Genomic DNA, 14,882 nt, shown 5'->3' with positions numbered 1-14,882 from the left:
GGTTATAATTAGCTGCTCATGGGTTTGTCTTTGCATCTGCAGCATCTAGTGGATGGTTTGGCCTAGAGTCAGATCATAGAGAAAGCAGTGGAGTGTGGACATTATGAGGGGAGGGCCTGCAGTCAAACAGACCTGGGCAACTCCTGACCCATCATTTTCTAGCCATGTCACCTTGGGCAAGTGATCTCACATCTCTATATCCCAGTTTCCTTGCTGGTAAAATGGAGATGACATCATTACAGATGAAATAAGCCAATGCCTATAATTAACATAATGCCTGATGGCAGGTACACAATACATCTTAATTATTATTTTTATTATAAGCTCAACAAACATTTGAGAATGGAGGCCCCTCCTTTTATACCAAACAGGCAGTCTGCTATGAAAACATACTTTTTGTCTGATCCAACTGTACAATCAGAATGGTGGTGAACACTTCACACATGTTAGTGTATTTCGTCTACACAACCACTCTCTGTGCTAGAAAGTTTCTACTCTTGGCCTACTACAAAGGAGGAGACTGAGAAGAGTGATCTGTGGCTTGCTTTTGGTCACAGGTAAGTTAAGAGTCAGAGGCTGGACCAAATCTGGCCTATGTGCCTCCAAGCTTGTGCTTTTAAGTGAGCTAAAGGAGGAGCCTCACAATCCCACTCTAGGCTCAGAAAGTGGGGGGTGCAGGCGGACAGGCACAGGCGGAGATGTAAAAAGGGAACCTGACATAGAGCAGCTTATTCAAAGGCTCAGCTCACTGACCATAAATACGGTAAATTCAAGGAACAGGTTTTTTTGGCTAGTTTGAAGTGTTCCTGTGTAGAAAGTCAGGAGATAAGAGTAAAAGGACTAGTGGACACAGAGTAAGGAAGGATCCTGGGTGCTACGCAAGGATTTCTTTATCTCGAAAACCCTCCGAAAGCAAAGAGACATTGAAAGGACTGATCATACCAGGTGCTGACAGATATCGATATCTAACAAACAGAGCTCCCATTCACTGCTAATGAGAATACAAAGTGGTACAACCACTGTGGAAAACAGTTTGACAATGTCTCCTAATGCTAACTGTACACCTATCACATGACCCAACCATTATGTGCCCAGGTATTCACGCAAGAAAAATAAAACTGGATATCTACAAAAAGACAAGAATATTCTTAGTATTTTCCTTCCTAAGAGCCCCAAACTGGAAACAAACTAAATGTCCATTAATAGAAGAATGGATAAAAACAACTGTGCTGTTTTCACACCATAAAATAGTATTCAGTAATAAAACGGAATAGACTAGGAAGGCACTCAACAACATGGATAAACTTTAAAATATTATGCTAAGTGACAGAGGTCATACTAAAAGGCATATGCTGTCTGTTTTAGAATAGGCAAAGTTCATCCATAGTGATAAAAATCAGAACAATGTTTGCCTGTTTGCTAACGGGGTGCAGTTAGTGTGACTGAAAGGAAGCATGAGGGTATTCTCTGAAATGATGGAAATGATCTGTATCTTCATGGTGGTGGTGGTTAACAGGTGCAAAATTCTGTCAAAACTCATCAAACTGTACACTCAGATTTTGTGTATTTTACTGTATGTAAAATAGATCTTGAAAAAATAAAAGTAGCTAAAAAATAGATCACAAAACAAGGAACTGCCTTTGGTTATATTACCTACAGATTGGGTGTAAACTATATTCTTATAAATCACACCAATTTACAGTTCAGTAGAAGAACTTGGCTATGGAACTCTCACAAAGTTTCTCTTCATTCTTTAACAAATATTATTTATTTTAACAAATATTTATTTAGCTCAATGCTAAAGGATCTGAGTGACTTTGCACAAATGACTCTCAGTGTCTCTGTTCACTCATCTATGCAATGGAGATGGTAATAGTATCTACCTCATGGGGTTGTTGTGGGGACTGAAGGAGCTAATACATGTAAAACTCTTAGACTTAGTGCTTGCACATGGTAAGGGTTAAATAAATGTTAGCGATTCATATTATTACCCTCAGTTATGTGCCAGGCTTGTAGTATATAAACAGTAATAAGACATAGTTCCAGTTCTAGAAAATTTATGATGTAGCAGAGAGGATGAACAATAAACACGTAAATGAATATGCTTGATAACGATCACAGAATTTGAAAAATGCTTTGAGTACATAAATGACTGACTGTCTTGGAATGGAAAATACATTCAAAATGAAAATAATCAGCCACCTAATCAAATCAAGTTCAGATAGTCATTTATTGTTTTTCAGTATTATTATTGTAATGATGCCTCCTATTCTTGGGGACTGAAATTTGGAGCTCCCAGGGCTCAGGCCTGTGACCTTTATTCTTCTGTGTCCTGGCTCATTCCTAGGTGACCTCACCCTTTCATGAACTATAATGCTGAGTTCATGCCTCTGAGCCTAGCATCATGCCTGAACTCCCATATATGAGTACATCTAAATTCAAATTCTCCATTCTCAGCCACCCCAAACTGCTTTTCCCACAGTGCTCCCCAAGGCAAATCCCAAAACCAGTCATCCCTAAGAACACAATGACGTCCTTCTACCTAGACTACTACAAGAGCTTCCTAAGGGATCACAGAGTTTCCACTCTTGCTCCCCAAGAACTATTCTCAGCACAGCTGCCAGGCGACCTTTCCAAAACATTAACGATCCATAGCCTTCCTCTGCTTTAAACACTCCAGGGGGTTTCCTTCACCCTGTCCTTTTCATGGCCTATGAGGCCCAAGACGATCTGGCCCTGGACTGCCTCTCTGCCCTCCTCCTCTACCCTGCCCCCCTACTCTCTCTCTTGCTCCCTTCTTCAGCCACACCAACCTCCTTGCTGTTTCTTCAATAGACCAGTCAAGCTCTTACCTCATGGCCTTTGTACATGCTGTTCCCTCTGCCTGGACTATTCTTCCTTCAGATAGCCTCTTGGGTCTTTCTCTGACTTTATTCAAATGTCTGCTCAAATGCGAGCCTCCTAACTAAAACAGTACATACACTCCCACTCCAGTCTCTAACTGCTTTGCTCTGCTTTTTTTCCTAGTGCCTGACATTCTATTTTATTGGTTTGTTGCCCTAGCTTGAATATAAGCCTTATGGGGCAGAGTCCTTGCCTCTTTTGGTCACAACCCCAGGGCCTAGAATGGTGTCTGACACACAGTAGATGCTCAATTGATATTTGATGGATGAATGAATAACTATTACCTTAATTTACGCAGTTTCATAGTTTAAAAAGTAGTCACGTATACAGTATCTTAATGAGCTTTCTAAGAATTTGTGGGATAGGCCCTGTTATATCCATTTTATAGGTAAGTTCTAAGTCTGCTTACTATTTTTGAAGTTCCTTGTTCAAGGTCATGCACCTCTTGTTCACATAGGTCAAACCCTGGTCTTTTGCCTTCAAACCCAGATAATCATAAAATATTATTAACAATAGTTAACAGTCTGTTAGTACTCCTTTTGACACTTGTAGTATCTCATTTAACAATGCTTTGAGGTAGGTACTCTTATGATTGCCATTTTACAGAGGAAGAAACTAAGTAACTTACCCAAGGTCACAGAGCTGCTAAGTGGTGCAGTCAGAATCTGGGTCCTGGATACTTGACTCCAAGGACTTGTTCTCCAACCAACTAGCCCACTAGGTACAGCCTGTGACGTGAAAAGAACTAAGTAAACTGTGGAACACAAATGCACAAATATCAAATTTGTTCTAGGACCTTCTGCCATTCTTAAGTTTTTTGCTTTTGTTGCATTTAGCAGAAATTTTCTCTTTCTTTAAAATATAAAGTGGAGAGTTGTATCTCAGATGCACTTTACACTATGTTGTTTTCTGCTTTTCTTCCATCTTTGAAATGTTTGAAACACTTGTTTCTGAATTGAGAGGTCACTTAGGATTCACAGGCAGGGCTCAGGGGTTTCCAGTATTTTGTCCTTCTGCCTCCTCCGTTAGCTTCGTGGTGCCTTCATGGCCAAGTGCACAGGCTGCTCTTCCCTCTGAGCTTCAGATTCCGCCTCCTCCTCCTCGCCCCATGACATGCCTTGTTTCATAAATTCTCGCCTTCAGTATATTACATAACCTACATTGTGGAACACTCGATTTCTACTCCTTTCCTTTCCTTTCTTTTTTTTCAAAAGTAGGAATCTATTTGATTGGATGTGATGGCACCCGAGGCAGAAATGTGGCAAAATTTTAAGTGGTGAGAAATCTAACTCAGCTACCTGGATTTTGAGAAGCAAATTGTGATTCCCCGAATCACTTTGTATTGAACTGGACAAGTTAGATGAACTAAAATAGCTTTACTGGCTTGCTTCTTGTCTCCAGGTCAAGCAAGTATCTGCAAGGGCTGCCTATTTTCTTCTCTTTCTGGATATTCAAATTATTAACTTAAAAGCGTGCATGAAGTTACACAAACACAGGTGGGTACCTTTAAAATATCAAACCCCTTAGATCTTAAATAAGCAAGCACTCAGATGTTGAAAAACGAATCAAGTATTTTAATTGTTTCCTAGTTAGTTCTTTATAACATGAAGGTTCATAGTGTTTATCTGGGAATAGACTGAGTTCCTTCAGGGCAGCACATAATCTATTCATCCAGGTATCCCCAACATCTGGCACATAGTAGGTGCTCACCAGAGTAGGTGCTTAACATGGTAGGCACCTGATAAATATGTTGAAGCTCTAGTACTGTCTCTTATTGCCTACTTGCAGACTTGCCTCACACACTTTCCATGCGCAGGCATGTGCGTGCACACACACACACACACACACACACACACAAGATTGTGAGCTCCTAGAAGAGAGGATCTGTGTCTTATTCATCTCTGCATTCTCTAATATAGGGCCACCAGATAGCAGGTGATAATTAAATGATCACTGAATTGAACAGCACAAGGATTTTAACTTGGGTTATTCGGTTCATCTGCCCTTCCCCCACCCCACCTTGTCCATTTGGCTCTCAGGCCAGACTGCCTAAAATCATCATATCAATCTAATCAAGTATTTGAAAGCCAGAGACCTTGAAATTATTTAAATCAAGTTCAGAATTACATTTTTAAATTTACTCCAGCCATCTCATAAGTAGATTTAGGAACTAGCTAACTGCCATCCCAGGAGGAAAAAAAAAAAGGCATAAGCCTAATGAATGTGGTCAGATATACCGTGTAACAGATGCCCAACGTGCTGCCATGAGCTTAAATCATAAATATGATGGCTCTGTTTGGCATAGCAAAATATATTAGAAGTGTTTTATCATAAGGTCACTGGGCAACTTGCTCGATGGGAGGGGAATGATCCTGAAAAATGCAGGAGCTCTGACTAGTAGCATCTCAGAAGGAGCCCTGGAGAAACACAGATAATCTGTTTGCGATGATTCATCAAGTTGGTCCTTTGTTTCCCTAATTTGAGTGTCAAGTGCAACCATACAATAAAGAATTGCCAAGACCCGATAAGATTCTCTTCTGGCTGCTGCTTTTCCTGCCCTAACAACTGGTACTATTCATGCCTGGAGCACAAATTGAATAAATAGCTTCAAGGCTGGCAATGTTGGACCGTGTTTTGAATTTTTTGTTTTTCTTTAAAAGGCTAAATCCTATGTGTGTCTTGCCTTCCCCCAAACACATTGCATGGATAGTCACTGTGGTACCAATAATTTTAACTTTCTTAATACTAAGTATGGGGGGATGCCTCATAAGTTAAAAATAGTTCCTGTTGTATCATCAGTGGAGCAATGGATTACTGAAGATTAAAAAAATGATTGTAATGCCTTTTTTGGCCTTGAGAAAGCTCTTATTGTGCCTATGGTTCAGTTAGCCTGCTGATCATTTCCATCTTAATGTAATCTTTAACATTACGCTGCTACAGGTGAGGTGTTAATACATTAACACAACTACTCTCGCTGAGCACTTTCACAAGAAATATGTCTTTAACTAAATTAGACATTTAACAAATGCCATTTGTAATTCAACGCAGGGAGGAGAATGTCCTTAAAACAAGCTATTGATGTGAATTCCCCAACATAAGACAATAATTTTTTAAAAATTTTAATCGACGTTCTAATGTGAAATTATGTACTGTCAGTGCAGTAGACCAATATAAGGAGAACCCCAAAGTCCTTAGGAATCTTAAAAAATAAGCAGTAAGCAGTTTTATCTCTAGCAGCCAGAAATCTTTCCTCACAATTAGGAAGAATCTACAGGTCCAGTTAATCATGTGGCAATGATGTGCGGAATGTATCTAACACTTTAAAATCATTTAGATGAATGCTAGAAACCTCAAAGTTCTGTGAGAAATATAAATTGTAATATTTAAAACAAGTAAATGAATTAAATAATTTAGATGAAGATTTAGATATAAAGGTTGCATGAGAGTAACTGGATTTAAAAAGTAAAATAAGGGGAAATATCAGAAAGCCTACAATCGGACAACTGAAATAATTTTTTGGAAAAATTATTTCCTGACAGATTTCCCCATGCTATGAACATAAATGCAAAAACTATAAATAGGGCTACTGACATTTGGGCAGTTGACTTGTTTTTATCAAAATTACAAAACAGAATTTAGTTTGCAGATTTTCAAATGGCTATGATGTTCAGAATCCGATTGGGTTCTCCTTCCTTTTTACTTGATGACTTCATAAAAGATAAATAAGCCCTCGGACCAATAGGTGGGTACACTAGCACGGTTAACTCTCTCGCCCCAGAAATTCCACTAGGCTGAAAAGATTATTATTTGGGGGCGGGAAGGGGGGGGGATGCAGAGGTCTTTAGGACCCAGCAGGCGGCGGCAGGCGGCAGTTGTGTAGATCACTGAGAGACTACGAGGGTCCGGTTCAGTTTTAATTCTGTCTCTAATCTCTGCAACAGCCGCGCTTCCTGGGTCCCGCGGCTCTCCTACCCACTCAGCCGCCGCCAGCGGCCGGGCGAAAATCAGAGCCGCCTGCCCCGCATCACCCACCATGGAAACCTTCCAAGAAAAAGTGGCTCCGGACGCGTGTGCCTGAGGATTCCTCACAAAAGAGGTGCCCAAAATGAAGACCCTGATGGTGAGTCATTTGTGGCAACTCCTCTGGGCAGAGGCGGAGACCCCCAGACGCAGCGTCCCCGGGGCGCACCGGAGAGCTCCAGAGGCGCCGAACCCTGCGCCGCGAGGTCGCCTGTTACAAAGGGACAACTTTCCACCTGCTCCGTGTCCCCTTCCGGTTCTCTGGTTCTGCCTGGCTGGGAATCCCAGAGCCGGGCTGGGAACTCGGGTTGCCTCGGCTTCTGGATCTCAGGCGAGAGGTCTGGGGACCCACGGAGAGCTGGAGAAGCGGTGGAGGGGTGGGCGCGTGGCTCGGGGGATGGGGGGTACCCAAAAGCAACAGCCTGGCAAAAAACTAAGAGGGGCGGGGAAGGGGGGATCTTTGCAGACTTTCTTGGTTTTCTTGTCGGATTTCAAACTTGCAAGAATCGCCGAGGTAGAGCCCCGCGGGTCCAGAAAGGGCCGGGTGCAAGGGCTAGAGGTTCCAGCAGCCGAGCTGGGGGAGGGAGGCCTCTCCTCAAAGTACGAGCCCACCTCTGCCCTCGCCGCCGGCGCGCTTTCCCTCGCGTAGCCGGGCGCCGCGCACCACCTGCCCTCTGCCGAGAGATCTGGGAGGTGGCGTGGGCCGAAAGCAGCTACGCTCCGGGGCATCGCCTGCCGTACGCGCGGGGACGGTGCCTCCCCTGCCCCGGCTGCGCGCGGGGGACTAGGACGCGGGCCACCTCCCTCCAGCCCCGGACCTCCCCCGCGCGTCTCACCGTCTCGCGCGTGTCCCCGCCGGCGCGCTCCTCCGGGGTTGGCTCTCAGCGGCTCTCCTCTGCTCTCTCCCGCCCGCCCGCAGCGCCATGGTCTGGCTGTGTGTTTAGCGCTCACCACCATGTGCACCAGCTTGTTGCTCGTGTACAGCAGCCTCGGCGGCCAGAAGGAGCGGCCCCCGCAGCAGCAGCAGGCAGCGGCGACCGGCAGCGCGCAGCCGTCGGCGGAGAGCAGCCCCCCCTCGAGGTCCCGGGCCCCCGCGGGACCGCAGCCGCTGGACGGATACCTCGGCGTAAGGGACCACAAGGTGACAGCTCGCTTGCCAGCGCGCACGCCACCCAGCCTGGGGATCCCGCCCACCTGAGCCTGCCCCTTTCCCGGGGCTGGGAGGCGCCGTGAGTAGGTGCCATTCGGAGGCTGGAAGGGGGAGCGGACCCACTGGGGTGGGGTGGGATAGTTCCTTCTTGCTATGAATTCCCGTTTGGAGTCGGAGGTAAAGTTTTTCGGGGAATAGGGGTGAGACGAGTGGACCCAAAGCCCCATTTCCTAACAGGAACCGACCCTGGAAGTAGAACCTTCTGGTCCCCAGAATTGCAGCCGCGGGTGGGTGGTGGGTGCCTGAAGCGTCTGGTTTGGCCGCCCAGTCGCGCCCTGGTGGGAGGAGAGCCGGGATGGCGCGAGTAACGGCCGGAGCATTGCCCCGCCGGAACTGGAGGGTGAGTAGCAGCCAGTCCGCGGCCGCTGCTCGAAGATTCCCCTCTGATCTCGGCGCTTCGGATTGCTCTGGGCAGAATTACCACAGCCTTGGGGAGCGGTCCCAGGCAGGCGCGGAAGGCTGGAGGCACAAACTCAGCTTTCACTGGCTTGTAACTCATCGTTGAGGGCCTGTTTTTCTCTGCCTTCCGGGAAGCCGTTGCATGGCTCGTCTAATAATTAATAAGATGATTTTTTTTTTTTAATTGAGCCTCCTTTCCCCCAAATAATAAATCTCCGGTTTCAGTGTGCGAAGCCTCTGGGAGAATTCTAATCAAGTTTCCTGATTCTGAAAAGATCTTTTAATACAGTTTGAATATATTCCCCATTATTTGAAGCTGCTAATATGTTTTTTATTAAAACACAGTTCCACTCTGTATCTGCTCTATAAAGGTTAGAGGATTTCTTGAAACCACCCAGCTATTCCCCATTTTACATTACTAGATTTTATGCTTGTGAACCGAAGTATTATTTAGCTGGTGGTCCTTTTGCTGAAAAGATGGGTCTTACCGTTCATGAAAAAGTCAAACTTTTTTTTAAGTGGCAATCAAAATATTTCCACTCATTTGTGCAATGCATATTGCAGAAAGGATTTTGGAGGGTAAAAATTTAAGGCAGGACCCAGCTGCTAGGGATCCTTGAATGCTTGTGGAAAAAAAACAACGTACCATGAAATGTGGATGGATGGATAGATAGGCCAATAGGTATAATGTATAAGAAATGCTAGGTATAAAACAGTACTGTTAGGGTACAGAAATGAGAAACATCACTGCCCTGGAAGGTTTAAGGAAATTCTCTCTGAAAAGGTAGACTTTGCACTGGGGAAAATTTGGGGAAGCAGAAAAAAGGAAGGGATTTCTTTAGGAAGTGATTTGGGGAGTGCAGAGGGGGCTCGTGGTAGAATCTTGAAATCAAAAGTAGAGAGGGTCGTCAGTTTTTCAATAACAGCTTTACTTTCTTCTTTAAGATGTTGATCGATTACACTCTTTGTGCAAGCAACCTATAAGGGCTGGAGTTCTAGAAAAGTTTAGACATCGGCTTCTGAGTGGATGGATGTGGTGTTTATGTGTAACTGGTATAGGATGAATATACTGAACTTGGTGGATTTTCATGGTGATGTTTAGTGGAAATGGCTATATAGCACTTGTGAAGCTTTGATTAATGGGGTGTCAAAAGGTAAATTTGCTGAAAGCTTTGATCTGCCTTTGGAATGGTATTCCCAATACTTTCCTTCCTGTGTTCTGCTGGATGGACCACAGCTGCGAATATTGATAGCATAAGACAAAATATGATGCCCTCGTGTTTGTTTTCAAAAATAGTGTTTATTCACACAAATATATTGGATTCCATTTTCAGTGTATCAGAGTACTATTCATTAAAATGAAAAACAGCCCCTTTTTGAAAGGAATGTTGAAACTCAATATGAGAAATCACGATAATCTATAGTAAAGGGTTTTATAAACTGTGAAGTGTTATATGGATGATAAACGTGTGAAAGTCCTTGGAATTCTTAGAGAATTATAAATGTGACCAGGAAGGTCTTTGCATCTAATGAATACCAGTGGAATTTTTTCAAAGAAAACCAACGTGTCATCAGATTCCATACTCCAAGGATTCAACAGAGTTTACCCCACCCCAAGCAAAAGAACAAATGCAAATCTTAAAATCTATGTCTCTTCTGTAGGCATTATCCCAATTGTCCCACTGAACCACATGTAAACTTCTACTCAAAGTGTCATCATTTTACTGCTATTATTTACCTGGCTAGAAATTGGGTGAAGTTTCATTTCTGATGGCTATAGGGAGGTACATGTAGTGTTCATGTCTTCTCCAAAAGTTGCTATTTACTTAGGTTTACTTAAGATCTTCCTATAGTCTTGCTTAGGCAGAGGTGGAAATTTGTTAGAATTTGCTAGGATTTTTTTTTTTCCAGATTAACCCAGGGGAGGGTAAGAAATCAGGATTTTCTACACTTATTATGTTGTTAGATGATACCCTGATTGCTTTTTTTTTTTCACTCTCATATCAGGCCTTAGAAAATCTATAGGATGTGCTGGATGTGATGACCACCAAGCCATATGCTATTGCATACTGAATCAGAATTCCAAGAGACTTTTTATTTGCCATTGATTTACAGAATCTGGAGAGAGTTACAGATACTATTTAGGAAAATGTTCACATCTCCATTGCTGGAGGTCCCAAAGTCTGATAAATATGTAGTGTTTATGTTCAGTTACATGATGGTATTAACATTATAACTCTAAGATTAAATTCAACAGGTGGTGCTAATCCCCAGCACCTGAATTTCTCAAATTACAGCCTGTCTGCAATGATTGTCTTGTCTCATACGGCTGCAGACTAAATTACTGTTGAGATTAAATCACTATGTGCTTTTGTTGAAAGACATGCTGCAAGTCAAGCCGGTGATGAGTAATGTGTGTTGAAGCTTAAAATATCACTTTCCATGGTCATATTCTCTACTTCCTTGTTCACAAACGATGTGAGCTGAAATTGTAATTCCAGTGTGACTGAGTGAAGGCTACTTGGAGTTTCTTGTGATAATGAAGACATTTCATTTTCTGTTAGAAAGATTCTTTCTCTTCATTTCCAACCCTTTTCCCCAGACCTTTTCCCACAAATGTTTCACCAACTCATTTCAATCTTGCTCATGTCTGTCACTGCAGGTACTGTATCTCTATCCTGCCATTACTGTTCTGGTCCCCAGTTTTGGAGCTACTGATTTCTAACTAGATCAGCCAGACAACAAGAAAAGAAGTCAATTTTCATGGCTTTGGAAACCTTCTGTATTTAGAACTACAGCATAATGTATAACCAAACTAAAGCACGTGGGTGCACGTGCATGCACGCACGCATACACACACACACACACCCACTCACACACACAGGCACAAACACTGAATCAAGCAACCTTCGGAGAAAAGCTCCATTTCTCCCAGCAGAGTGGAAGGCGGCATGGAGTGTATTCTGTTTCCAGCCTGGATCTGGTCTGGGTAGATAAAGTCATTTGCCATCTGGTGGACCCTGTGAAATGAAACTATGAGCCGATTCCCATTTCCAGTGGACAGGAGCCCTTATCACAGGAGACCCACTTGTCACCTGGGCTGCCCTTTTCTGAGATGGCTTATGAAAGAGTAGTGATCAATGGGGTCTGAAGCTGAGCTGCTATCTCCTTGCTTCAGTAGTAGCTCCTAGGAGTGGATTTTACACATACTAATAACATGCTTGTCCTTGGTTCTTTCCTTCCTTAAGCACTCAGTTATTCAGACAAAACAGAACTGCTTGGAGGTAACAGTATGTTTGCTATTAATTCACAGATGTCCAGTTGAAGTGATAGGACAAGTCAATGCGAGAGTTGAAAAATAATTCAAAACCAGAAAAAAAGGTGCATGCCATATAACTTACATTGGAATTATGGCATAAGTATTCTTCCTTTTAAAAAGCATATAAACTCTCAAATATAAGTTTGCACCATTTATTAGACCCCATTTTATAATATTTGAGGCAGCCAATCAACAATAGATAACTCGGATCTCAAAATCAAAGTGAGCTAATTTTCAGTGCTCCGGTACTAACAAAATGTAATCTGCCAATGGTGATAAGACCCTGTTATCACAAATCGTCAACCAAAAGAAATTATAAAATGAACTATTTTTCATGGGTGAGGAGTTGCAATAATGTGGTTGCTTTTAACAGGAGAAATGTTCATATAATATTTGTTATAATACATAACCTTAATTCTGAGAGCCAGGAGTGTTTCTCCAGCTTCCCAAGGAGTAATGCCAGGATACCCCCATGCCAAAGTCCAGACCACACCTGGTAAATGAGTCTGAGCTGGCTCCCTCTCCATTTCTGGGCATTCTGTCCTCTTTGCTCATCCTTGAAAGCTCATTGTGCCTCAGGACCTTTGCACTTGCTGTCCCCTCTCCCTGGAAAACTCTTGCCCGAGATTTTGTACATGGTTAGCTCCTTCTGGTCATTCAGTCCTCAGATCACATGTCATCTTCTTCTGGACCACATTCTTTGTTAAATAGCTCTCTCCTTAACAGTCATGCTCTATCATATTAGCCTGTTTCATTTTCCTTGTACTAGTTAACAATATCTGAATGAATCTTAAAGGTGTCTTTTCTATTGTTTGTCTTTCCCCCCAGGTAGAATCTAAGTGCTGTGATAGAAAAGTATTTGTACATCTTGTTGACCAGTTTAACTCCAGGCCCTAGAATAATACTTGACACTTAATGAGCACACAGCAAGTATTTATTGAAGGAAAGAAGAAAGGAGAGGAGATTGTGGAGAGGGACAAAGCTACCTCACCTTATGCAAAGTCCTTTCTCTATAAGAAACCACAATGCAGTCCCAAGGCCCTGGTATGTCTCATCTTTCCTAATTTGGTTTACCACTACTACACTACTAGTAATAATAATGGAAGGAAGATGAAGAAATGATTTAAAACAAGAGTCTTTTGGAATGAGATTTAGGAGTTTACATTTTAACAGACTTCCCTTACAACTCTTGTGCACATTAAAGTTTGAGAATCATCATTTGAAACGTTTTTAATCATCATAATGTGTAGTTCTGTAGCTAATTTGTTTCTGGGTTTTTGAACTACTCATAGCCCTAAGTAAATATTCATTGAAGGCCTAATAGTTGCAAAATTGGGTATTCTGGAGGAAGAACATAGTGCCTACCATCAAAGAATCTTTGATCTAATCGGAGAGAAAAGACAAAGAAGCAAGAAAGGTTAAATAATAAAGCAAGTACTGAATAATAATATGAAACCAGTAAACAATAAATCAAGGCATTGACACTAAAAAGGAGGCAATTTCTGTGATCTTTCTCATCTATAAAATAAGTTAAATACTATTATTAGTTTAGAAGTTATAAAAATTTCAAACTAAAATTGCATTTTTAGCCCTTTTTTAGTATATGTGTGTGTGTGTGTGTGACGTGCAATGAATACTTAGTAAACAACTTGGATGTCAAAGCAACTTCAAAGTGGATAGATTTTAAATTCAAAATATTCAGTCTCTTTATGATTTTCCTTTAGCATGGTGTAGGGTCTCCTGGACTCTTGAAGGGAGCTAACCCTATTGCCCTGTTCAACTGTTTCTGTCACATGGTGACCGTGTTTTCCAAACCAAATCTCATACCTCATGGTATGATAAATTTGTGTTGGCCACAAGACAGAACATGTGCCATCAGATCTGTCCTGGAAACATGACATCCGCTAGAGAGGGGACTTTCCATAACCTCTAGGGTCAAGTTGCAGTGCACTCTAATTCCCATCCTGTGAATGCCAAGATGAAGGAAGACTGGAGATGAGAAAACACTGTGAAAAATTAAAACCCCATTGAAGCCTCCTGTACATCTACTGGATACTTTTTGAGCAGCTGTGAAGGATCTTAACTATAGAAAGACAAGGAATTTTTATTTCTTAAATAATGATATTATTATCCATACTCTGTGAACCTGATTCAAAAGAATTCCCTTAAGAGCGAGTTTATGATCAAATGACTGATAAAAACTTGAGGATGGGGGTATTTATGAGATGCACTCCAGTTCTTCTTCACGAGCTCTTTACTCCTAAACTCTTCGTCTAGGCCTGGGACAAATGAATATTTTTATTGCATACGCTATTCAATATGGTTTCCCAAATAAAAGTCCCAGGCATGCATATTCTTTCAGTTTAGACAGCATATCTGAGGGGAAACCTTCCCTGACTTGTAGCCCAGGGTAGATCTAAGCTGTATGTTTTGTCTTCTTAGCCAGGATCCCATGGTAATACTTACTCAAGCTTATTGTTGTTTCTTGTCTCAGATTGTCTGCCTTCCCTGCTCTACAATCAGCTCTTGGAAACTGGGGCTTTTTTTTCTCTCTCTCTTTCTTGTCATTGTATTCTCAGGCTTTAATATAATGTCTGATATAGAATGGGTTTTCAGTAAGTATTTTTTGAATAAATAAGTATATCTATATAAAGATTGTAATTTCTTCTAAACTAAACCCACCTGAAAAATTTCTATTTGGCACTATGTCATAAATATCAATTTCCCCTGCCACCGTTTGTAGTTCTGTAACTATTGCATTTCTATGTACTTGTACTAATCAGATCTCTTAAGACATACTCAGAGTTTTGAGCTGGAAGGAAAACTTGGAAATTACCAAAAGGAATTCACAAGTGCTCGTGTGATTTGCCCAGAGTCTCCAGTGAGTGGCAGAGCTGGGGCTACAACGTGGGTCTCTGACATGAATGTCATTACCATAAGGAAAATTCAGTGCCAATATATTCTAAGCAATGAATCAACATTATTTGAACAGAATTTATTAAAATGAAGAGCCTAGGCCTACCCAGTTAA

At 42.1% G+C, this 14,882-nt stretch overlaps 1 protein-coding gene and 1 long non-coding RNA gene across 5 annotated transcripts in view; one reads left to right on the top strand and one right to left on the bottom strand.

Moving 5' to 3' along the window:
- LOC116645480 overlaps window positions 1-7,870 on the bottom strand; it is a 174,759-nt gene extending 166,889 nt beyond the window's left edge. Inside the window, exons 1-2 of the long non-coding RNA XR_004301960.1 lie at window positions 7,761-7,870; window positions 3,533-3,632 (exon numbers count right to left, since the gene is read on the bottom strand). This is a non-coding gene — a long non-coding RNA (uncharacterized LOC116645480). The remainder of the gene's footprint in view (window positions 1-3,532; window positions 3,633-7,760) is intronic.
- The window catches only part of ST6GALNAC5 (ST6 N-acetylgalactosaminide alpha-2,6-sialyltransferase 5), a 162,342-nt gene continuing 154,220 nt past the window's right edge, over window positions 6,761-14,882 (top strand). For 2 of the 4 annotated variants that reach the window (XM_032425705.1, XM_032425696.1), the window contains exons 1-2: window positions 6,761-7,024; window positions 7,844-8,065. In XM_032425705.1, the coding sequence (XP_032281596.1) occupies window positions 7,010-7,024; window positions 7,844-8,065 (237 nt within the window). In that variant the 5' untranslated portion in view covers window positions 6,761-7,009. The remainder of the gene's footprint in view (window positions 7,025-7,843; window positions 8,066-14,882) is intronic. The other 2 variants (XM_032425714.1, XM_032425686.1) reach the window with 2 other exon arrangements.

This window comes from Phoca vitulina, unplaced genomic scaffold, assembly GCF_004348235.1.
Source record: "Phoca vitulina isolate PV1807 unplaced genomic scaffold, GSC_HSeal_1.0 scaffold2, whole genome shotgun sequence".
Taxonomy (NCBI): domain Eukaryota; kingdom Metazoa; phylum Chordata; class Mammalia; order Carnivora; family Phocidae; genus Phoca; species Phoca vitulina.
Note: the sequence above shows the minus strand (reverse complement) of the source record. Positions and strands in the feature narration are given on the sequence as shown.